Source organism: Marmota flaviventris, chromosome 16 (genome assembly GCF_047511675.1).
Source record: "Marmota flaviventris isolate mMarFla1 chromosome 16, mMarFla1.hap1, whole genome shotgun sequence".
Taxonomy (NCBI): domain Eukaryota; kingdom Metazoa; phylum Chordata; class Mammalia; order Rodentia; family Sciuridae; genus Marmota; species Marmota flaviventris.
Window position 1 is genome coordinate 66048735 of NC_092513.1, and position 23614 is coordinate 66072348.

The 23614-nt window shown below is 51.4% G+C and overlaps 2 protein-coding genes across 3 annotated transcripts in view; both read right to left on the reverse strand.

Moving 5' to 3' along the window:
• The window catches only part of Gnal (G protein subunit alpha L), a 125320-nt gene that overhangs the window by 1467 nt on the left and 100239 nt on the right, over positions 1 to 23614 (reverse strand). For both annotated transcript variants that reach the window (XM_071602747.1, XM_034635413.2), the window contains exons 6-11: positions 10888 to 10942; positions 9456 to 9529; positions 7444 to 7502; positions 6748 to 6868; positions 4272 to 4402; positions 1073 to 1140 (exon numbers count right to left, since the gene is read on the reverse strand). In XM_071602747.1, the coding sequence (XP_071458848.1) occupies positions 1073 to 1140; positions 4272 to 4402; positions 6748 to 6868; positions 7444 to 7502; positions 9456 to 9529; positions 10888 to 10942 (508 nt within the window). The remainder of the gene's footprint in view (positions 1 to 1072; positions 1141 to 4271; positions 4403 to 6747; positions 6869 to 7443; positions 7503 to 9455; positions 9530 to 10887; positions 10943 to 23614) is intronic.
• On the reverse strand, positions 15651 to 18143 carry Chmp1b (charged multivesicular body protein 1B). The gene has a single exon (XM_027920271.2). The coding sequence runs from the start codon at positions 18015 to 18017 to the stop codon at positions 17418 to 17420; it is 600 nt and encodes a 199-aa protein (XP_027776072.1). The 5' UTR covers positions 18018 to 18143; the 3' UTR covers positions 15651 to 17417.

Consider the following 23614-nt stretch of genomic DNA (forward strand, 5'->3'; position numbering starts at 1 on the left):
GCCCGACATTTTCATACTTAATTAACATTTCATTCTGATTAGAGTAGTGTTTCATGGGGCACTTTCTAATGTGTCTTATATTTTGAGGTCTTACAAGGTGCTCCTCAAACAAAGAATCCCTGGATCTGCTAGGAACTGAATTCTCTTATTGAAGTTGTTTCCAGTATGTCCCCGTGTAGAGAGGCTCTGGGAATCTGACCACCAAACACCTGCTGTGGATTCAGAGCAGCAGCAGGCCCCAGATTTATGTACTTGCAGAAGATTTTCTGGTACCGCCTGTTCACTTCCTGGAGAACTCTTCTCTCTCTGGGCACAGATTTCTTACCATCCTTACTTTCTAAATCAGTGTAGGACTCAAAAGGCAACCTGCCCTTGGGGTGTGAGGGCAAGAGGGGCAGGCAGGAGAGCTGAACCATGGCCCAAGGGCCACTCCTGCGCTGGCTGGGCTAAGAAACTGACTTGTCCAAGAGACAAGGTCCACTGCACCTGTCATGTGCACCTGCAGTCTCACCAGTAACATGCCCTTGGCATTCCTTGTGAGTCACTAGTTCCAAGCCAGGGAAAACTCACAGCCAGCTGTAGGTTATTCAAGAGAGAAAAAAAAAATGTAGACATATATACATAGAAACAGCAAATTCGGCAAAAATTTTATCAATCTGGGGTCAATTTGCATAGAGTAGATGGGAATTATTTGCATTTTTTCCATGTTTTATGTAAATCTGCAAGGATCTCAAAGAGTTGAAGATGAAGAAAAAAGAAAATATCTTAATTTGAGCGGGTCCATTTTTATGTTAAATTTTTCCTGTTATTGCTTTTGGAAGTGGGGTACCAAAGTATGAGAGCTGGAATCGCAGCCTGTGCAGGAGAGTTCTGTTCTTTTCAGAAAGCACAAGTGAGTGCTGTGTTACCCTGGTGAGAAACCTGACTCTGATTCTCAGTGTGTGCCACCGTGAAGGGAGCGAACACACCTTCTCTCGTGGCTCATGATTTTTGGGAAGACTCAGTGAGATCATGAAAGGCTAAGGAATCTGTGAATTATAAGGAACAACGTAACTTAGAAAATACTGCTTACCAAAAACAAGTCCCGGATAAAGAACTTGGCTCTTGTGACTTTGGGGTCTTCTCCTGCATCTGGTGTCGCTGCGGAAATTAAGAATGGAGATTTAAGTGGTGAAAGAGACAAGTGTGTGGAAACAAAGGAGTAACGGAGCTGGGCTGCCCTGGTTACCGCGTCCACCACGCCAACAGAAGGCTCTTTCCTTCTCCCCCAGATCATTGACATGTCGTTCTTGGGCCTCTGACAAGGCCATTCTTTGGCAGGGCTGTGGCCTGAAAGTGTGTGTCCGTCCCAAGTTCTCTCAAAGCTCAAAAGGTTGGTCCTTTGGAAGGCCATTAGGTCAGGTGGGCTCAAGACCCAGGGAGGTTGGGCACACCTTCCACTGTGTGAGGATGCAGTCAGAGGCACCATCTGTGAAGCAGAGACCCCAAATCTGCTGCTTCCCAGCCTCCAGTACAGGGAGCAGGAAATTCCTGATGTTTATAAACCACACAGTCTCAGGTATCTTGTCATAGCAGCCAAAATGGGCTGAGGGAGATAGATACTCTCCACTCAGATAATAACGGGCGCACCTCCGTGCATGCTGACCACAGCTCCAGAGCCGGCTCTGCCCGCAGGCCTGCTTGGACAGGAAGACTGGCAGCCCTGGGCCTTCTGGGGCGAGGGTTGGCACTGGCTGCTGGTGTGACTGCAGCTGGCTTCCATCAGCCCTGCTCTGAGGGGTGGAGGGAGGGGGGCTACAGCAGGCACTCTGGCCCCGGGGTCCTCCTGAAACGGTCTGTGGTCCTGGGACTGGTCCCCCATTTTCTGCACTCGGGACATCTGTTCTCCTGCGACTCAGGCTGCGCAGGTGGGCTCACCACTCTGCCTTCTCTACTGAGGGTCCGTGAGGACATGGCCACTCTCCTGGGAGTGGGATGGCAGGCCTGCTCTCCAGACCGGCCAGGCTTGGCTGGAGGGAGGGCTGGGCAGGCCATGTCGGTGTAGCAGGCAGAGAGGGCAGCACCCCCTGCTCTCAGCCCAGCTGTGTGGGGCATCACTGAGAGCTTCCAATCCCACGTGACCCTAGGCACTGGGGATGTAGCGCAGTGGAGCGCTGCCCAGCTGGTCGGACGTGCAGAGGGAAACCCTCCCTATGTGTGTGGCCCTCGTGCGCCTGCAGACACTCTATTCCTTCTCATGGCCACAGTTGAGGCCAAGGAGGAGGACGTGAGCCAGGCCACCATCGGGTGCACCGATGCCAGGGACAGGTGGGACCTGGGAGGTCCAGGGGGATGTGACGCAGTGCCCAGGTGTGGCTGTCACTGGGCCTGAGCCACTGGCCTTGTCCATCCCCTGGCTGGGGTGGGTTGGCCTTGGCTTGCAATGCAGTTAAGCCAGTGGCCACGGTGCCCCTTAGAGGGAGCATAAGTGTGGTGGTGGTGGGGATTAAAGGAAGATGGCTTGGCAGAATTTCAGAGAATGTTCTGGAAGGATACAGGAGGCCAGGGAAGAAGCTGTGGCAGTCTCTGAGACAAGGAGAGTGAGGACCTGGACCGAGGACGTGAGGGCAGAAGGAAGGAAGAAGCTGATGTGGAGGTGGCTCTACAGAGCTCGGCCACCTCCGAGATCCGGGAGGCCAGGGCTGGAGGTGGGTGGCACCAGGAGAGGTGAAGGCCTAGCTGGCTGGGAGGGGGGCAAGGCCAGCAGTACGGGGCACCAGCAGCCCCGTGGGTCCCCTGAGGCAGGCAGCCCGGCCCGCTGTGAGCTTTAGCAAGGAGAGGAGGAATGCTTGCTGACGAAGGAGGGCCTGGGCGGCCCCGCAGGCCGAGGTCCCAGGCCATTTCCAGGGCTGTTCACCCTGCAAGGAACCCTCGAGCTCCTGCCCTTGGCCAGCACATCCAGGGTGGTTCAGGTCTTGCTCTGACTGTGCTAGTCAGGGGCTCTGCCATTATGGGGAAGAGAAAATTGAACACAAAGAGCAGGAAAGTTAATTACAAATCCCAAATTTCCTTCCCCTCTTCACTGATGATAGAAAATAAATCCCCCAAACCTGAGCTGGTCTGCAGGAGAGTCCCTTTCATTTGGCTTTATCTAATTTGGGCTTCAGATGTTGAGAAATGATGTCATTCTGCCTGTGACAAATCACCCGGGTGCTTGCTGACCCTGAAGCACAGTGACCAGCCCTTCCTGGTGACCTTCCTGCCTGGATGCTCAGCCCTGCCAGCTCAGGTGGATGGATGGTCCCCCCAGGGGAACTCGATGGGCGTAGCCAAGGGCAGCACAGGGAGGCTGGCCGAGCCGGCTGTGGACCAGGGTTCAAAGTGTGTGCTGCCCACACAGGCCCCCGGTGTGTGGCCTTGAGCATGCTGCCACCTCTGTCAGCCTCACATTCCATGGTAAAATAATAGGAAGCACCACCTCAGCTCCCAGGAAGGAGGAAGGCTCCCAGCCACACAGACCCCAAGAGGGGCCCAGAGGCAGAACTTACTCAGCCAGTGACACATTCATACCCCCCCCCCACAATGGTCCTTTCTTCTTTTTTTTTGGGGGGGGTACTGGAGATTGAACTCAGGAGCACTCAACCACCGAGCCACACCCCCCAGCCCTATTTTGTATTTTATTTAAAGACAGGGTCTCACTGAGTTGCTTAGGGCCTCGCCATTGCTGAGGCTGGCTTTGAACTTGTGATCCTCCTGCCTCAGCCTCCCAAGCCACTGGGGTAACAGGCTGCACCACTGCCCAATGGCCCTTCCCTGTGTTGCACGGGAGTGTGAACCACTTACAAGTGGATCCTAAGCCAGACATTGTAATACAGGTCAAGTGTCCTGAGATGCCCCAAATCCGAAGCTTTTTGAGCATCAACATGACACAAGTGGAGTATTACACATCTGACCTCAAGTGACAGTAACAGCCAGAACACAGGTGTGCTACAAACCTGCAACCTCACCTCAATCCACGGTGTAAGGTGGACATGAAGCAATGAGTTCCACGGTCAGACCCAGGCCCATCTCATTATGGAGGTGCAAACATCCCCAAATCATAAAGCCCCTGTGGTCTGAAGCACCTCTGTCCTGTCCCTGGGTAAGGGTGCTGAGCCTGTGTGCCAGCACTTCAGATGGCGCTAGAGGAGAGGGCTGATGGGGACTGGTGGGCGTCTTAGTTCAGGAGGTGTTTGAATGACTGGACCAGAGAAGTCGTCACTCTTCCGTCCAAGGACCTGCTGGAGCCTTACCGTCTTCGGGGACGGTGTAGTTGGCGTACTCTGGGAAATAGTCTTCAATCTTCGATTTCCCCGCTAGGACTTTTTCCGCCAGCATGTCCTGTTTGTTCAGGAACAGGATGATGGAGATGGTCCGCAGCCACCTGGAGAGCAAGAGACACAGACTTCACCTGTGCTGGGTGAGAAAGCTCCAGACAGGGCTGTCGCTCAGAGACAGAGCGCTCGCCCGGCACAGGCCAGCCCTGGGGTCACCCCAACATTAAAAACATTTTGTCTTCCTGGAAATGTACAGGATTCATTTTTTTTAAATTTACTTATTAATTTTTTTGGTACTGGAGTTTGAACCTGGGACACTTGACCACTGAGCCACATCCCCAGTCCCTTTTTTATTTTGAGACAGGGTCTTGTTAAGTTGCCCAGGCTGGCCTGGAACTCGCAATCCTCCTGCCTCAGTCTCCCGAGTCGCTGGGATGACAGGGGTGTGCTACCGTGCCCAGTGATGTTCAGGAGCTACAACTGTTTGGTACACCAGTACCTCCTTCCATCTGCAAGCCATGATAAACACTGGGAGTTAGTGGAGCAGTTCAGCATTTTCCAATTCAGCTTCACTAGGGACATAAATCTACTGGTACCAAAGCCAAGATTCATTCATTAAACAGAGACAGTAGGATTTCTGAGGTGTAATTTACTAATAAAGGGTCAGAAGACTCACACTGGAAGAATCGTTAACAACAGCAACAACAATATATCACGACTCATTAGCTCAAGGCAGAACCTGATGTGGCCCTCACTGGGTCTCCTCTACACCCAGCCTCTGGAGCAGTGGCCTTCCTGGGGCCAGGATGTCCATCAGATCTGACTCCCTGCATCTCTACCACCAGCTCAGTACAGGGCGGGGACATCTGGAGGGGTCTGTTCTCTCCGCCTCATGAAACAGGAACTGAGAACTGGCTCACAAAGAGTCTAGCAAAGCAAGGAATCAGTACCGCCTTGGGGGCCCTTGCTTCGGAGCCGACTAGTCAGCCCACAGTCATCTATTATAAACTAAAGCACAGGCCAGGCATGTGGTGCAGCCCACAACCCCCACCACTTGGGAGGCTGAGGCCTGAGGATTCAAATTTGGGGCAAGGCTCAGCTATTCATCTAGACCCTATCTTGGAATAAATTTTTTTTTAAAAGGCCTGGGGATATAGCTCAGTGGTAAAGCACCCCCCCACCCCCGGGAGGGGGGGCAGTCCCCAGGACCACACACACACACACACACACACACACAACAAAATCCCCAACCACTTCCACCACAAACGGAAATGGTGTATAGCTTCTTCCAGTTATAAACTACATAAGCTTTATAAAAAGGTCATTTTGAGAGTATTTTTCTATTACCTTAGATTAGCCTTAATTAAGATAATAACTTATCATCTTAAATTATAGAAAAATATTCAGAAAAAACTCAAATGTAATTACACCAGAGAAAATTACTATTAAACTGATCATGTTTTTACACCCAGGTTTTTCTTCTACTCTCACATATATTTATAAAATAAGAACATTTTTTTCAAAACCACTTATTTTTGTTGTCTAGGGTGCTGAGGGGGGCACCCTGTGCATGCCCGGCCAGTGCTCTGTCTCTCTGCTGGTCCTGTGCCTGCTCAAACTGCAGCATTGTGTCCTTCCTCCCGGGGGTGAGCAGCGGTGAACTTACAGCCACTCCAAAGCAGAGGCAGGGTTGGCATTTAGTGGCCCGATTTCTTTCCCATTAACTTCTTAGACCACAAAACTGAAGACAGTGTTGGACGCTTGATAGAGATACTTTTCCAATGATCCAAGCCTTTTGCAGGGCTAACTTATATTCCCTGGGCTCCTTGGAGACACATCTCAATGCCATGTGAGTAAGCAGTGCCTGTGTGCTGGCACCTCGGCCACAATCACCTCGGCCACTCTGCAGTTGGTAGAATCAGCCTGGCTGCGGCTGTGGTTTTGAGATGCAAGGGCTCTTAGAGACCCTCAGTTTTTAAACTGGGGATTGAACCCAGGGGTGCTCTACCACTAACCACACCCCCAGCTCTTTTTATTTATTTTGAGACAGGGTCTCCCTAAGTTGCTGAGCCTGGCCTCGAACTTGCCATCATCCTCCTGCCTCAGCCTCCTGAGCCACTGAGATTACCATCACCACACCCTGCAAGTGGCCAGCAAATGTTCTAAGCTGGATTCCTAAAATTTAAGCATAGAACAAGATCAATTTTAAACCCCAGATGTAATCTCAGGATTTCAAAACAGGTCTGAAAAATGTCTTGACAAAGCACATTCTATTTCATTAGAGCACTTCCCTCATCGTCCACACACTAGGTGGGTGAGGGAGGCCCTTCTTATGATGGCTCAGGGTCCATCAGTGAGGACAGAGTATGTTTCTGGGGGAACAAACATGAACGCATTCTTCATAAGAGAAGACATGCAGTCCCGTGTGAGACTGCGTGGCCCCCCGCGTGACCTGTTGTTCCAGATGCTTTCAAACAGGTCCAGGGACTCTCGGAGCCGGTTGGTGTTGTTGTCCTCCCGGATCACCATGTTGTAGCTGCTGCAGGCCGCCACGTAGATGATGGCCGTGACGTCTACATGGGGAACAGAGGAAAGGGAAGCCTGTGGTCAGACAGAGGCAGTGGCCGTGGGGTCAGGGTCAAGCACGTGCCTGGTAGCAGCTCAGGCCAGGGGTACGGCCGTCCACTGACCACTGCAGGAGTGGTGTGTCTGGTGTCAGTGCACACCTCACGGGTTGCCCCAAAGAGAGGTCACTTTGGGATGCTTAAGTTTTTTGTGAGATTTGTGTTTCAAGAAGAAGCACAATGATCTGATAAAAAATGCTGCAGTTTGGCTGGGCACATCGGTGCCCGCCTGCCCCAGAGGCTCTGGAGGCTGAGGCAGGAGGATGGCAAGTTCAAAGCCAGCCTCAGCAACTTAGGGAGGCCCTAAGCAACTCAGTGAGGCCCTGTCTGTAAATAAAATATAAAAGAGGGCTGGGGATGGGGCTCAGTGGTTGAGTGCCCCTGAGTTCAATCCCTGGTACCAAAAAAAAAAAAAAAAGCAGTAGTTTGCATCCTAGGTAGGGGAGGATATCCCACTCAACAGCAGTCACACGGGGCTTGCTGAGCTGGCCCTCTACCGGGTCCTGAGGGTGCGTGAAAATCACCGTTGAAACACTGGATCCATTTCCTTCTCTCGTCCCTCTGGCCACCGACGTCGAACATGCTGTGGGGAGCAAGGGGAGACTGTTGGGGCAGCAGGAACCCGGGCGTGCCCACCTTCCGCCTCTGCTGTCAGAATGTCCCCGTTCAACGCTGCATCTGCCTCATCAGGGCCACGCGTGGGGCTGCCAGCTCTGTCCCTCCTCTGTGGCCCTGTACAGTGGAGGCTCAGGGAGGGCTTAGACAGGCAGCAGCCTGCAGTGTGCAGGGGCACACAGTAGGTGCCTTATAAATGCAGTGGTTTCTAGTTCACACCACATCCTGCGCAGACTTTGGGGCCTCTCTGAGTACGTGCCAAGTGCCCACCCAGGGCAGCTCAGGTGACCTGTCCTGGCTCTCAGACATGGTATCTCTCCTCCCCTGGACAAGGGAGAAAGGCTCCCTGCCCTCCCAGCTGTGTCTATGTCCCTCTGGGACACTGCAGGCCTCTTCCTGGGCCTGCAGTGGGTCTGCTCCCCTCCTGCATCAGTCCAGATCCCTGGGCCGCCCAGGTCTCCCTCGGGGGCCTCCCCTGCAGCTCTCCAGGTAGCATCCGCCCCTCCCCAGCATCTCTCCTGCAGCACCCCTCCTCCACACCCCCCAGGCTCCTGGCTAAGCCAGACTTGGGCTTTGGGACCACGCAGTCTGTACCAGCTGGCCCGGCAGGCTCATCAGCCATCCTACAGATTTTAACCTGCTTTGCCTTAGCACGTGCCAAGGTGCTTGATGAGCAGCCAAGCCGCAGAGCAGAACACTGTTCAGCAAACCCTGCCGCAGTGGGACGTCTCCTTGTTAGTAAGTCCCCATGCCCGGGACCTGCTGCGGTGTGGGTCACTCCATAACTGTACAGCTCTGACCACAGCGTGGACCTAGCCGGGCTTTATCCAGGCCACACGGCCTGACCATGTCCTGCTGGGTTCTCAAGAAACGCAGAGGAAGTACACATGCCTGCCCGTGGAAAGTTCTGGGCATCGTGGGAGTCCCGCTCAGGGCCCTCACTACTGACTCGCCACGGAGGTGACGTGGGCAGGGGACAGGAGCATGTTCTCAAGTGCTGAGCTGCACAGCAGATGTAGCAGAAGCCCCAAGGAGCCAGTGCGCTGGGATTTGAAGGCTGCTTTGACGGCTCTGTAGGGTTTGCTTAGCCAGGCAGCATCCAGGGCTTGGAGGACTGGGTGAGCAAAGGCACTGTGGCAGGGGAGCTGGGTGAACTTTGAGGACAGTGACCTGGTACAACCTGGTGAGGCAGAAGACTGGCCAGGCCTATCCGGATGGTCTGGGTGGGAAATATGGGGGGATTAGGATGGGCAGTGCAAAGGGCTTTGTGGATGGAGAATCAACTGAGGGTCTCAAGGGAGGAAAACAAAGAAATAGGTTCATTCAGTGAAGTTTGTGCATGGACAGCCGGAAGAGCCCCCCCAGGGGTGTGGACAGGGGGAAGAGCCCCCAATGGGGGTGGACAGGGGGAAGTGCCCTTCAGGGGAATGGACAGGGGGAAGAGCCCCCCCACCCCAGGAGGGCAGACAGGGGGAAGAGTGGACAGGGAGAAGTGCCCTTCAGGGGAGTGGACAGGGGGAAGAGCCCCCCCCGCAGTGGGGAGGACAGGGGGAAGAGCCCCTCAGCAGGATGGACAGCAGAAAGTGTCCTCCCAGTGGGGGGGACAGGGGGAAGTGCTCCTCAGGGGGTGGTACAAAAGAGGTTGCTGGCCTCAGTTCTTAAACTCCTGATTTAATCCAAGGGCCAGTCAAACCTGTGACCAGGGTGAAATGTCCCTTTCCTTGAGGGGAACACTTCATAATACTACTACTTGAAAGTGGGTGGTAAAATGCAAGATTTCAACCCTTGCTTGAGATCAGATTTCACCCAACAGCCTCACCTGAAAGGATCAGTCTCCTTCAGGCCCCTCCATCCCGAGGGCTGGGTCCTGGGACCCCGCCCTCCATCCCACCTGAGGCTCCCCTCTGAACAACATACTCACTGAAAATTCACTTTGTCCACTTGGAATCGTGTCTCGAAAATTCCCGATGTCAGCACCCTGCACCTGAGCAGGTCCTGGGAGCAAGGAGAGAGAAGCCAGCTCAGCCCTGCCCTGCTGTAACCATGGTGACTGAGACTTTCAAAGGACAACTTCTACTGTAAAAAAGCAGTAATAGCTAAAGACTCAGATGAACGCTCTGTCTTATCCTCCAGGGAAAATCTACAGTGAATGTATAGATTTGGTCCCAAAGACTTGAGAACTGTGCTTTTCTTTTCTTTTTTTTTGGTACTGGGGATTGAATTCAGGGGCACTCAACCACTGAGCCACATCCCAGCCCTATTTTGTATTTTATTTAGAGACAGGGTCTCACTGAGTTGCTTAGCGCCTCGCTTTCACTGAGGCTGGCTTTGAACTCGCCATCCTCCTGCCTCAGCCTCCTCTTTTTTCAAAAAACGTTCCCTGTGAACATCTTGCGACTGCTTTGCCCCTGACAACTGAGTCACAGCGCTCGCCTCTGGGGAGAGCACCTCTGCTCCTGTTCAGCTCTGGGTGAAGAATACTTTCGGAGAGAAAGTAACTCTGCATTCACAAACCAGGGACCATAAGACTAGAATCGATTATAAATTTGCTCCCTTCCTTGAATATCTCTATTCTCTAAGATCTAAGATGACATGGTCCTCAGGGGTTGGAAAGCCAGGGGGTTTCACTAAGGGGACGTCTCTGCTTCTCAGGCAACCTCAGGGTCTTCTCTTAAGCTCCACCTTTGTGATGTTGATGAAGCGGTCACTGTGCTGCCATTCTGGACCGAGAGAGGTGGTCCTGCCATTTTACACAAGGAGGAGTGTTTAGGACAGGCCTAAGGGATCCGCCTGAGGCTAGGAAGCCCAGAAGGCTGTCAGATCATTTTAAGCTGTTGGAATTGGCTTCAGAGAGAGAGGGACCTCAGGCTTCCAGGGAGGGGAGAGGAGGGAGCCTCCAGGGGCCCAAGGCTCAGGACCCCGGGATGCAGCTCTGGGGGGGCCTGAATGGAGCCCCTCCTATCCTCTGGAAGGCCTGGTGACTGTGGAAGTGAGCCACCTGGGCACCCGTCTCTGCACATGCCTGAGGCCTCTGTGTGCCTACAGACGTGCCCAAGTTTGCTCAATCCAAGGGAGACTGTCGGGCACACCTGCAGTGTCCTATGGGACCCCGCTGGACCCAAAGCAGAGAGCCCCCGTCCACAAAGGGGAGTTGAAGCCTGGCTTTCCTGCTGCCTGGGCTTCTTTCCAGGCCCGGGAGCAGGGGCTCAGGCTTGGTGACGGGCTGAGGACACTGGCATGCACAGTGAGCACGCAGCAGGCATCTGAAGGATTTTTTTCTTAACCTGTTTTAAAACGGTCACTGAGTCTTTGGGAAGTTGGCCGCAGGCTTGCACAGGGTGCTGCTTGCCTACCTGGTCAGTGGGAGTGTAGTCCACCAGGCTGACACTGTCGATTCTCTCCAAGAAGCTGCAAGAAAAGCCATGTACGCTCAGCGGCAGGTTCTGATGCCTGTCCCCTGGGTTGGGGACGCATGGTCAGTGCAGAACAAAGTGAAAAACCAGCCTCTACCTCAGAGCAAAGCCTGTCCAAGGAAGGGACATCACCTTTGTCCTTGGAAAGACCCACAGAGCACTCCTAGGCACATTCCCACCCTGCTAAGTTGTTTATCTACAAATAACAGGAGAGATCTGCTGCACCAGGTGTCCCTGACTCAGTCAGGCTAGGTGGGGATCCATAGCAGCCACCAATCAGCATGAGACAGGGAAATACCTGGGATGCCAGATGACCCTCCCAGTGGTTTATGGTGGTTGGTAACAAGTTGGGAAACCATGTAGTTCAGCACGTACACCCCTCTTGGCTCAAACCAATCAGTTCAAACGAATACCCCTTTTGTACTGACCAATCACCCCTACCCAACTTGTTCCCACCAGTGAATGTGCTAATCATGTTTTAGAGTTGTTATTTGATTTTCCCGCGGTGTGTGATGATTTGCTAAGAGATGCTATGATGTATGTGGGGGGTCCCTGCCTTCTCCAAAGAGTGTATAAAACTGCTGCAAACCCTGGGCTCGGGGCCTCTCAGCGTCACCAGTTGCTGTGTGCAGGCGGAGGACAGAGCTAGCTCGCAATAAACACCTCTTTGCTGCTTACATTGATCTTGGGTCTCTGGTGGTCTTTTGGGGGTCCCGAATTCGAGCATAACAAAAGCACACGAGGACGAGGGCGGGCTGAGAGCTGAGGTCACCGTCCACCTTCCTTCCTGAATGCATCCGACTGGATAATGCTACTGTCCTGATGAAGAGCAAAGGCCTGATTCTGGTGTGTGTGTGTGTGTGTGTGCGCGCGCGCGCGCATGTGTTGGGGATCGAACCTGGCTTCCCACAGGCAGGGGCAAGCACTCTGCCCCTGAGCTAAAATTCTTGAAATTTTGAGAAAGGTCTTCCTAAATTGCTGAGGCTGACCTTGAACTTTCGGTCCTCCCACTTCAGCCTCCCGAACAGCTGATTACAGGTGTGCACCACCATGCCTGTCTTTTCTCTTTCTTCATTTTAACCTCTACCTTCCCTCTTTCTTCTTCCCCAGTCCTACAGGGTTGGGGAAAGGGCCAACTTGGAAAATGAGGAAATGGGGGGCCTCCTTTCCAAAGAGAAGACAGTAGAAGTCATTGTGATGTAAATAAAACATGGAAGTTGAGAGATGACCAAAGCCGTGTGTGGGAGTGGAGTTAAATTTTGCCCGTAGAGACACTGCAGAGCTAGGATCCAGGTGACAGGGCAGTGAGAAGCTGGTGGCCTCTTGGGAATGGGTAGTGTGATCCTTGTAGCTGCCACTGCCTCCCTGGCTGGAGGAGGGAGGGTCTGCCCCAGTTGAGGCAGGTTTGAGAACAAGAGAGGAGGTTGGCTCAGTGGCGCTGGCCTCCAAGGTGGCCGTGGTAGAAAGCACGAGGGCAGGACGCCCCGAGTCCCGCCCCCCCCACCAGGAGGGAACGTGAACAGAATCTGCAAGTGGGAGAAGTCCCTGCCCGTGGTGGGCGCTCAGGCCTGGGGCTGACAGCTGGCTGCTCCCCAGGCCCCCGTGCTGTCAGCATTGACCCAGACGGCCCTGCTGACATGATACTGGCACCTGGTGCTGAGCATTCCAGGCAGACTCGAATCAGCTCCCTGGAGAAGGGAGCAAGGCCGAAATTAAACCTGGCACCCAGGATGCAGGGTGTAGGAAGCAATTGACTTAAAATGGATGCACTGGGGCGGAGGCGCCCGGAGAATGTATTCAGATGGTAATAACCTGTATGAGCAGAAACAGTGAAAGAAGTTGACAAAAAGCACACCTGAGGTTCTGGAGGAACGCAATTAAACACTGCCTTCCAGAGGAAGTGGTGGGAGAACCGTGCTGAGCCACTGTCCCGAGATGCTGGTGGGTCTCCCCCCACCTCCAGGGCAGGCATTGCGCTGCCTCCAGCTCGGCTGCCTGGCCCAGGTCCAGGCCTGCCACAGAACGACCTCACTGGGGGCTCCTGAGGTTACATACAGAGGTGAGCTACAAAGGGGACTTGTAGTCACATAGTCTTGCACATGACCACATTTGAAAGGGTTATAACATTGTCTCCTTAAAAATGCCACTGCAATCTATGAAGAAAAATTAAGGAAATCTAAGAATTCCCCTTGCAAACCTTTGACTACATACTACATACAGAGCTTCAAAACATCATCAAACTGTGAAAAGTCACTTCTGCAGGAATGGAGGTGCGCACGTGCAGTCCAGCAGCTCAGGAGGCTGGGGCAGGAGGATTGCAAGATGGAGGCCAGCCTGTGAAACTTAGTGAGACCCCGTCTCACAATAAAGAAAAAAGCTGTGTGTGGAGCTCAGTGGTAGAGGACCCCTGAGTTCAATCTTCAGTAACCACACCCTCCCCCCAAAAGTCACCTGTGTTGTTGAGAATGTAGACAATGTACCTTTTTCTCCTTTTCCCTTTGAAACCTCAGATTACATCCCCATGGAACTCTCTCCACCTGGCACTGAGGCATGCTCTGTTTAGCAGAGTGCATGGTCTTTCATTGTGATTCACCCCCTTCTTAGAAGTGGCGATAGGAGACACATGAAGCATGTGAGCTACACTCATCTTTTTTTTTTTTTTTTCCCTTTAAAGACCCAAAACGCAAAACCAAACCAAACCAAACCAAAAATTGCAAAACATTCCTATATTGTCCAGGCTGGTATAGAACTCCCAGGCTCAAGTGATCCCCCTGCCTCAGCCTCCAGAATAGCTGGGGTTACTGGTTTGTGCCACTGCCCACCTTGCACCAATCTTTAAAAAAAAAAAAAAAAAAAAAAAAAAAAATATATATATATATATATATGTATATATATAATATATATATATATATATATGTATATATATATATGTATATATATATTTAGTTGTAGATGGATACAATACCTTTATTTTATTTGTTTATTTTTTATGTGGTGCCAGGGATCACACCCAGTGCCTCGTGCAGGCACGGTAAGTGCTCTACCACTGAGCCCCAGCCCCCCTACACCAATCTTAAGTGTTCAGTTTGATCTTTTTCACACCCATGTCCATATTTCCTTTTATGTGCATGTCTCATCTAGTATTAGTGATGCTTAAGGGCAGACACTAAGTTTTTTAATCTCTAGAGAGAAGTGTCATGTAGCTGGTGCCTGATACATTTTGGTATGGTCTTTCACCATGTCCCATCATTCTGAATAAACACCGCTGACCTGTTTGTCCTGACACTGTTCTGGTAAGAGACAGACTGCCAGCCCCAAGGAGCAGGGACAAACATTTCCATCTGGACCAGTGCCGTGAAGGGCAAGACACAGGGCTTCCGGCACCCACACCCGGGGCTCTGCCTGTGCTCACCATGGCTGTTCCCTGCATCCACTGTTGCCATCAGGGAGCTCCCGGCACTGTCAAGAGAGCGCCCCAGGGAGGCACACTTGCCCTGGTGCACCAGGAGCTCACGGTATCAGGTGCCAGGCCAGAGCAGACCCTGTGTGGTCCTGCTTCCCATGGAATGACATCTAGCTGTGCAAAGGTGGATTTCGGGAAACCAGGCAGGCATTTGCTAATGGATTAAAATCAGTTAGTTGTTTACAAACATTACAGAGGCCTGTTCATCAGTTTGTTCAACGTCCCTGGCTTGTAACTTTTGTTAATAGTACTAAAGATTCGAACTTGGTTTTTGGCTACAGAAACACCCTCCAGGTGGTGCTTGTGTACTGCAGATGAACGGAACCCCTCACTTCAGCTCTTAGTGGGACGAGCTGACCCTGGTACCACGGGCAGTAAACAAGACTGTCAAATGGACAGTGTGCAGGCCTTGTGGTAGGTCCTGTTGAAAGGCACACAGGGTGGCCTGAGGCTTGCTCTGTTGGGAAAATAGTTTTAGTTAGAAAGGTCTTGGCAGACACATCTGAGTTGCTATATTCAAATAAATCAAAATTGGAGAAAAGTTAAGTTTGTGTACCTGTATACCTCTATGTCTCTCCTCATTCTTTTTTTTAGGAAATTGAATCCAGGGGTGCTTTACCACCAAGCTACATTCACAGCCCTTCTTATTTATTTTTGAAACAGGTGTTGCTAAGTTGCCAGGCTGGTCTTGACTCAGCACCAGCCTCCAGAGTTGCTGGGGTTACAGGTGTGGCCGCCACACCTGGCTTTCCTCAATAATTCAAACCTCAGGTTAGAAACTTCATTTGAAAGCAAGAAAATAAGACTAAAAGTAATGTTAGTAGTTGCATGAACTGCTTTCCCTGGTGTGTTTAAATTGGACCCAGTCATAGGCTACTTGTCTTTGGTCTAGAGACATTTCAACAGAAGATCTTGTTGCCAGGAGGAGACAATTACTGTAAAGAAGGGATAGACAAGGCTCCGAGAAACGTGCAAGATAATGCCATGTTGACCATACAGGAGCTCAGGTGGGAAGATGGGGTGAGGAGCTCAGGTGGGAAGACCAGGTTGGGGGGCGGGGGGGTCGGGTCTGGACAAACACCAGGCTTTCTGAGCCAAATCTACCTCTGGATTCTTTTTCTTTCTTTCTTTTTTTCGTGGTGCTGGGGACTGAATGCATGCTAAGCACAGCCCTACTCTGAGCTACATCCCAGCACATAAGCAACTTTTTAAATAGGACCCATACTCATATGCAATAACATGCAGTTTAAAACAATTTATTTAACAAAATTTCTGTGATTTACATCTTATCATTGCATCAACTCCAAAAGTGAGGAAATAATTCATGGGCCTGTAGTGGTGCTTTTGAAAATAATATCTGATTCATAAAAAATGTACATTCATATAGTATGAAATGAACATATTTTAAGAAAGTTCAAACATATACAAGAATTGTTTAATCTCACAAAATATATTTTAATGGGAATATCTGCACTACAAAAGTGTCTTCAACATACCAAAGAATTCAACACTAAGCTATTTTTTGAGTTCTAATTATAATTTTCCAGTCCAAAGAGGGTTTAAGACACATGCTGTACTCACACCAGGCAGCCTTTGCGAAACCAAGTGATGAGAGGACACCTGATCTGCTAAAGGCCTGTGACAGAAGACTCTGGGCAATCGACAAGTGTCCCGTAGAGCAGACTTCTGAACAACACCCCGTCAAATATACTTTAAAAAACTTACTATGAAGGTCAGTCCTCATCTGCATACGCTTCTTTTTTCCTTAAACATTCATTCACACTGGAAAACATGTTATCTATGCGTACTTGGTGGTGAATCTTTCAAAGAGCTTGGAAAAGTCCCTATTTTCAGAAATACCAGAATTCTCTTAGGGAGAAATCTTCCGGTGAATAAAGGAGAATTTTAAAAACTTACAAGTATTTAACTTAGTTTAATTTAATTGCCAAGCAAAATAAGTGCAATTCTCCCTGTTCTGAGGCCAAGCAGAGTGGAGAAGGCCTGCTTTGCTCTTCAGCCAGACACACAGCCTTGGGAAATGATCCAGCCCCGCATGCCGTTCAGACCCCCAGCCCTAGCTGGCTCCCCTTCCCACACTTCCAGCTGGCCGGAGGAACATGCCTTGTTTGCATGGCTAAGTCAAACATTACAACTTGTATTTTTAAGGTTTTTAAAGTTGTTACTTTAAGACAAATAACAAGTGAAAATAATTAGAACTTAAAATAATTAGAACTAATTTTATTTCATTTTTGGTTGTTAAAATAAAAATGAAACCTATAAACATACAGTCCCAAGGTTTCCCCAGACCGATCAGCTGTTCTTTGGCAATGTTAGGTGTGTAAAATGACTATCATGCTAATTAACATACTTTAAGGAGAAGTCTGATTAAAGTGATGACATCGTGAAATAACTAGGAAACTGTCAAACATTACATCTAAGTCCTTTAAAAAACTCTCTGTAAATAGAAAATATAAATGAACAAATTTATTTTTCCCAATAAATTAACTTTTGTGGCATTTTCTCCAGTTACACAAACTCCATTATCACATGAAAATTTATAGAATGTAAACAGCAAGAGAATATTATTTTAAGATCTAAGATAATTTTAGAGTAAGTTATGAGAACAAATAGTCAATTGTAGTCTTGCTTTGATGGCAAAAACCAAACAAATCAAAATCGAAAGAAAGGCTATACAGAAACAGCACTGCCGACTGAACGAAGTGTTTATAGCTGTGTAATCAAAATAATCATCCCCTTCCTTAATTCTCACGGACCACCTGTCACTCGGTGTGCCACCAAACACGCGACACACGCACACACACACTTGGCCTCGGATGGGACCCTCCTCGGTCGGCAGCGTCACCGAGGGGCCGAGAACCACGCCCACCACTCAACCAGTTCTGTTAAAAGGCGGCTATAAAAATACACGTCACCACGAGCGGCAGCTGCAGGGCGGAGGCGGCCTCGCGGGCCTGTCCGCGGGCCTCCTGCGGCAGCCTCCGGCCCGTCACACCTGGTCGCGCAGGCGGGCGAGTCTCTGCGACAGCTCGTCCTGCTCGGCCGAGGCCACGCTGGTGCCCACGGAGCCGGTCTGGCCCTGCGGCAGCTCCATGTTGAGGTCGAGGCCCGCCTCGTCTGCCATCTCCTGGAGCAGCAGGTCCACCTGGTTCTGGGGAGTGGTCAGCGTCGTCGTGCTGCTCATCGTGTCCTCCATCTGCTGCGTCTGGACGTCCAGGGTCTCGAACTGGTGCTCGAACTTGTCCATCAGCGCGGAGATCTTCTCCAGGTTCATGGTCTTCAGCGTGGCGTCCATCGACTTGACCACGCCGGCCATCGACTTGGTCACCTTGCCCATGGTCACGGCCGTCTGCACGCGGGCGGCCACGGCGTCCACGCGCGCGCTCATCCTCAGGAAGTTCACGGCCTGGTTCTTCTGGCGGATGGCGTTCTCGGCGTGGATCCGGGCCACTTCCATGTTGCCCTTCTGGATGGCCTTCTTGATCTTGGCCTTTTCGGCCTTCTCCTCCTTATCGCACTTCTTGGCACTCCTGCTCAGTTCTTTGGCGGCGAACTTCAGGTTGAACAGGTGCTTCTCCATGTTGGACATGGCGGGACGCCGCCTCGGGGTCGGCGGCCAGGGCCTGGGCTTGCGCGGAAGCGAGGCGAGGAGAGGCAGGTCCGCTCCCGGCAGCCGCTCCTTTGTTTTGGTCCTACTTCCTGCTTCCACCGCGCGCGACGCAGACGGTGACGTCAGAACTAGGCGCCGGGGCGGGGCCTGCGGGACCGGGACTGCGAGCCGAGGGAGCCAGGGGCGTGTCCTGCGTGGCGCGGGGCGCGGAGAGGAAGGGCGGGGTTACGGGTCGGAGGGCGCCGGGGGAGGGGTCTGCGTGACGCACGGCGCCTCGGGCGGGGCTGGCTGGACCGCCGACGCCCGCGCTGTGCGGGTCGCCGATTTACTGACCCGAGCGCTGGCTCCTCGCGGCTTGAGAAGCGTTAGCCGGTTTCCAACTTCACCGGAGCGGCGCTCGCAGGCGCTGGCGTAGGAGTACGTCCTCTGACGTAACCGGCTACGCTCGGACCTGCACGTCAACGCAGTCAGGCGCCAGGCCTGCCGGGCTTCGGCAGAGGGTCTGGCCGGGGCTGGAGACCCGCAGGAGACCGGCGAGGTCTGCCGGTGGGAGCTCTCTGATTGACGCGGGCAGCTCCGCTTTCTCAGGGGAACCTGAGACCGTGGATGAAGGCAGGGTCCGCGCTGACCCACGGTTTGCGCTGCAGAGCGTGGCGGGTGGGAAACCTCAAAACCTAGGCGCCGCCGACTTCAGCAACCATCACCCCAGGTCGGCCCGTGGCTGAGGAATAAGAAGACCTGGGTTCTGCTGTCTTTTTGATGTTTTATAAATACCCAAGGAACTTCAGTCACATTCCAGGTTGACAGGCAGAGGACGGCGAGGTCCGGAACCCCGCACACGGGCATGCGTCACAGCTGTCACTGGGTATCTTACCCTTTAACAGTAAATGCAGCTTCTGGATGGCAGCAGTGCGCACCGTGACTTTTCCCATTAGAAAAGCCCCTCCCACGTAGCAAGAACGAAAGGCAAGGGACGTCCAACCTGTCCGGATGACCTAGGCTGCAGGGAATACTCAGAGGATCCTGTTTACAAGTCATTTCCTCTAGAGTCTACATATCTCTGGGGCTTCTTGGGCTAGTTTCCCAGTCAGTTCAAGGGGTGCCAGTGCCGGGTGCATCCCCTTGAAGCACAGCTCTGATGATATCTCTTGCTCCAGACCCAGGCATGCAGGTTACACTCCTTTGGGGCATCCTGGCTCCTTTCTTTTGCTGCCCGATGCCAGTCAAACCAGGTGGAAGCATGGAAGCTGCTAGTCGGTTGAGTCACTGGACCAAGGCAGAGGATGAGACATGTTGCTCCTCCCCATGTCCTGGGTTTTCTGTCCACCACTTTGCCACCTCCTCCATGAAGCCTTCCCAGGACTCCCTCATGTCCCCTGAGTGCTGCTACTGTATTCTGTGTGGATACCACAGCACAGGGCATATGCCTAGCTCACAACAATTATACATGAGCTACTTGGATGCAAAGAATATTCTCATTTTGATGGCATGTGGACTACTGCAAGTGCTCAGAGCACCCCAGGCACTGTATGCAGTAAGGCTTTTCTGAATCCAGCTGTCTCAGAGAGGGGCTGGGACATGACCCTAATTAGCAGCTTAACAGATTCCCCTGCCTCAAAGCAGAACTCTTTCTCCAGAGAAAACTTCTAGAAATGTGATATAGAAATGAGTAAGAGGGAAGAAATCTCTCTGAAGTGGGGATGGAGCGTGGAGGGCCCCTCCTCTGCTCACCCTCCCCTCCTTTCAGCTCCTTGGCTCTTCTTTCAGTTTGCAAAAACAGTTTAACATACATGTTTTGTAGGGTTTTCTTTTCTTTTTTGGTACTGGAGATTGAACCTAGAGGCACTCTACCACTGAGCTACATCCCTAGCCCTTTTTATTTTTTTTATTTTGAGATAGAGTCTTACTAAGTTGCCCAGCCTGGCCTCAAACTTGCAATCTTCCCACCTCAGCCTCCTGAGTAGCTGGATTTGCCGGTGTTCACCATGCGTACCTTCTTAATAACAAATTCTAATTAGGTGAGATGGTTTGGAATATAATCATGAGAGATGATGATGATTGTGACAACTACCATTTATTAAGGACTATGTGCCAGGTATTGTTCTAGGTGCTTTCCACGACTTAACTCGCAGCCCCTGTGAGGTGGATACTGGTAACATTGCCAGCCTGCAGATCAGGGAAGGGAAGCACAGAGCCCAAAGGCATTTGTCCGAGACCACACATCTGGTTATGTGGCAGAAACCAGGTTCCGTGGATGTGTGGGGACCGGGCACAAAACAATGGGGCATCTGTTCCAGGTAGGTTAGGAAAAACAGAGGATGCTCACTTGGCCTAAAAGAAGGGAGGCGACTCAGCAGCTGTCGTGTTGAGAAGAAGGAGGGTTGTGTGGACTGCAGGGACTGCAGGGTCAATGTTCACTGCAGTGTAGCTGCTAAAAGAAGGTGCCACCACCTGAAGCTGCTCATGGAATTCTGGGGCCCCACCCTGGCTGGACAATGTACAAAGAAAGGGGCAGAGTTCAGAAGCCAGTCAGAGACGGGGCTGACAGACCTGGAGGACCTTGGCAGAGTTCAGAAGCCAGTCAGAGACTGGGCTGACAGACCTGGAGGACCTTGGCCCCTGCTGTCACCTTGGCCCCTGCTGTCCATGCCCTTCTGGGGAAGTAGCCAAGCCCTGCCTCTGGTTCCCGCCCCCAGGGGCCCCACCTTGCCAGCAGGATCTGGAGCAGGTTTTCCTGAGCTCTCCATCTCCTTGGCCCTGGATAATCTGTGACACAAGACCCTTCGCATCTCCTCGGGGTGACTGAACTCAGTCCTTGCCCCCAAATCTCCTCATCTCCACTTAGCCATGGCACCCCTTCCATGGGTTCTTCAGGTCAGAGTCTTAGGAACCCCTGAGGCCTCACCCACATCTGTGTCTAACGCATCTCCATGTGTTTCCCATTCTCTGCCCCCCGCTGGGGGTGACAGCCTTAAGCTTGTCTTACACTGGTGTGTGTGTGTGTGTGTGTGTGTGTGTGCGCGCGCGCGCGTGCAATGAACAAAGGGAAGGTTATTTGGTGATTACTGTCAAAAGAGACTTCAGGCCTATGACAGTTAAGATTGCTCCTAAGAACCTGCAGGATCTAATATGGGGGATGAAAGTGCAGTTCAAACCACTGGACTAGCCGTGGCTGTGGCTCCCGGCACCCCTAGCCAAGCAGATCTTTCTCAGTGAAGAGAAGTAATGTTCTGTTAGACTGCCAACGTTTCCAGAAAGCTGTGAGTCAAACCAGTTAATTATTTTCATTGTAACATGTTAGGAAATATATGCTATAATTTGGAACTTTTATTTCCCTTTTTGAACCCATATAGGTATTTAATCTTCAGATACACAGGTAGGATATGAGATCCGATTTCATTGGGAAAGAATGAATCATTTGCTAAATCTAAAGACATTAAAAAAAAAGGAGAAAATACAAAATTTAATTTTGTCCTATGTGTTAAAATATTTCAGGAGCCTGGGCTTGGGCTGAAGCTCAGTGGTATAGCATGAGGCCAGTACACGTGAGACCCTGTGTGTTTCAGATTCTCTCAGCCACCAAGTCCTCCCCACCACGACTGCACCCATGTGGCTCTGTAGGTGTCCTCGCTCTGCAACAGCCCTTCCTTCCCTCGGCACGGGGCCTACTGGCTCATCACTTATCCCTGTCCTTCTGCAACATAGCAGATGCTCCATGAGCTCCTGCTGAATGTGTGAATGCAGGTAAAGGAAACAGTTCTGTGTACACAGCCACTTGGTGACCATTTCAAGGACTATGTGACTACGTGTATGTGCGTCATATGATACATGCATGTGTTGATATATCCCATATGTCACACACATATATGTATCTAAATTTCCCTCATATCACTGTTCTTTTCCAGTGCTAGGGATCAAACCCAGAGCCTCAGGCATGCTACAGAAGCACTGTACCCCTGAGATGCATCCCGTCATTCATCCGTCTACCATCTGTCTTCCTATCTGTCACCTTTTTATACAGGAACACAGCTGTAATTCAAAACCCTAAGACTCCTCAAAGCTTATACAATCTCATGGTCACTACACTCAGCTTATGTTAGCATGATGTCAAGTTTAACCAATAAAAGCAAGGAAGCATCAGCAGGGAACAGAACCGAGGCATGACAGTGGCCGGCACTGCTTTGTCGCTCCTCTGAGGCCTGGTGACTCAGTTCTGGACAGAGAAACCTGCTCCAGATGCCCTGAAGGCCTAGTTTGGCATCTACCACTATACTAACAGAGAGATCTACTTCTCTTCCCTGAACAACTTACTGATTTGGTAAGTTTGGGATGGAATCTAAATGCCCTGCTCCTCTAAGACAGTTCAGAATTTCTTTTGGCACTGAGTAAAAGCAGTGACCCCCTGACCCTGGGCCTTCATGGTGGGCAGGCTTTATTCTGTCTTCCTAGGAATAAAGAAAAATCTGACTGGGCATGGTGGTACAAGCCTATAATCCCATCCCAATGTGGGAGGCCAAGGCAGGAGGACTGCAAGTTACAGGCCAGCCTCAGCAACTCAGTGAGACCTGTCAAAGAATAAAAAATAAAACGGGCTGGCAGTGTTGTTCAGTGGTTACAAAAAAGATACCAGACCGCTCGCCGAGGTTCCTCAGAGTGACTGAAAGCCACCTGCGCACACTGTGTTCATGTCAGACTCCACATCTGTGGAAATGTGGTAGGAAACTGGAGACCCACGTGTTACTCGGTCTGTGAAGTAGGCCACATATTTTCCTTTCTGTTCCTTGCTGGCCATCTTATTATGTCCCTTTTTCCCTTTACAAAAGCTGTTTCCCTGCAATAGCTGACAGTTGCCTGGCCGTCTGTGGGCAATACCTGGTTCATCCCACCAATGGTTCTGACGCACACTGGCCTCATGACCACATGCCTGAGGCTGGACAGGGCAGCACACTGACCTCATGACCACACACCCAAGGCTGGACAGGGCAGCACAATAACCTCACAACCACGTGCCCAAGGCTGGGATAGGGCAGCAGACTGACCTCATGACCACGTACCCAAGGCTGGACAGGGCAGCGCACTGGCCTCACGACCACTCCCTGAGGCTGGACAGGGCAGCACTGGCCCCCTGTGGTGCTGCTTTGCAGGAACGTGGAAGCTGATCCTTCTCATGTAATTTTCTTTTATACCTGAGCCTACAACCCATAAATTAAAAACTCAGCCTGCAGGGTCCAGCCCATTCTGCTGTCTACTAAAACCTCATCTTGTGCCCTGAGAGCTTTGACTACACCTAATGGACACAGACCCCTGGGAGCTGGGCCTCTTCCCAGGGCCAGTGTGGGGTTTATTGACAGTGGATGGAGTGGAGGGAGCAGTGTCTACCCATATCACTGCCCTCTGGGAATGTGTATATGACTTGCCACGTCCTTGATCAGTGCTGCACCTGCCCCACCCTGAGGCCCGACTTCTACTTAGTGTTGTGTCTTGGTTAAATTAAGCTTCAGAAGGGTAAGTGATTTAAAATGGTCACGGTCAAGGGAGAGAAGTGCCCATTCCAACAGCCAGGTATGCTGAGAACC

What these genes read in the sequence shown, in the direction of transcription:
- Chmp1b (XM_027920271.2), bottom strand. Translation starts at nt 18,017, where the DNA reads ATGTCCAACATGGAGAAGCACCTGTTCAACCTGAAGTTCGCCGCCAAA.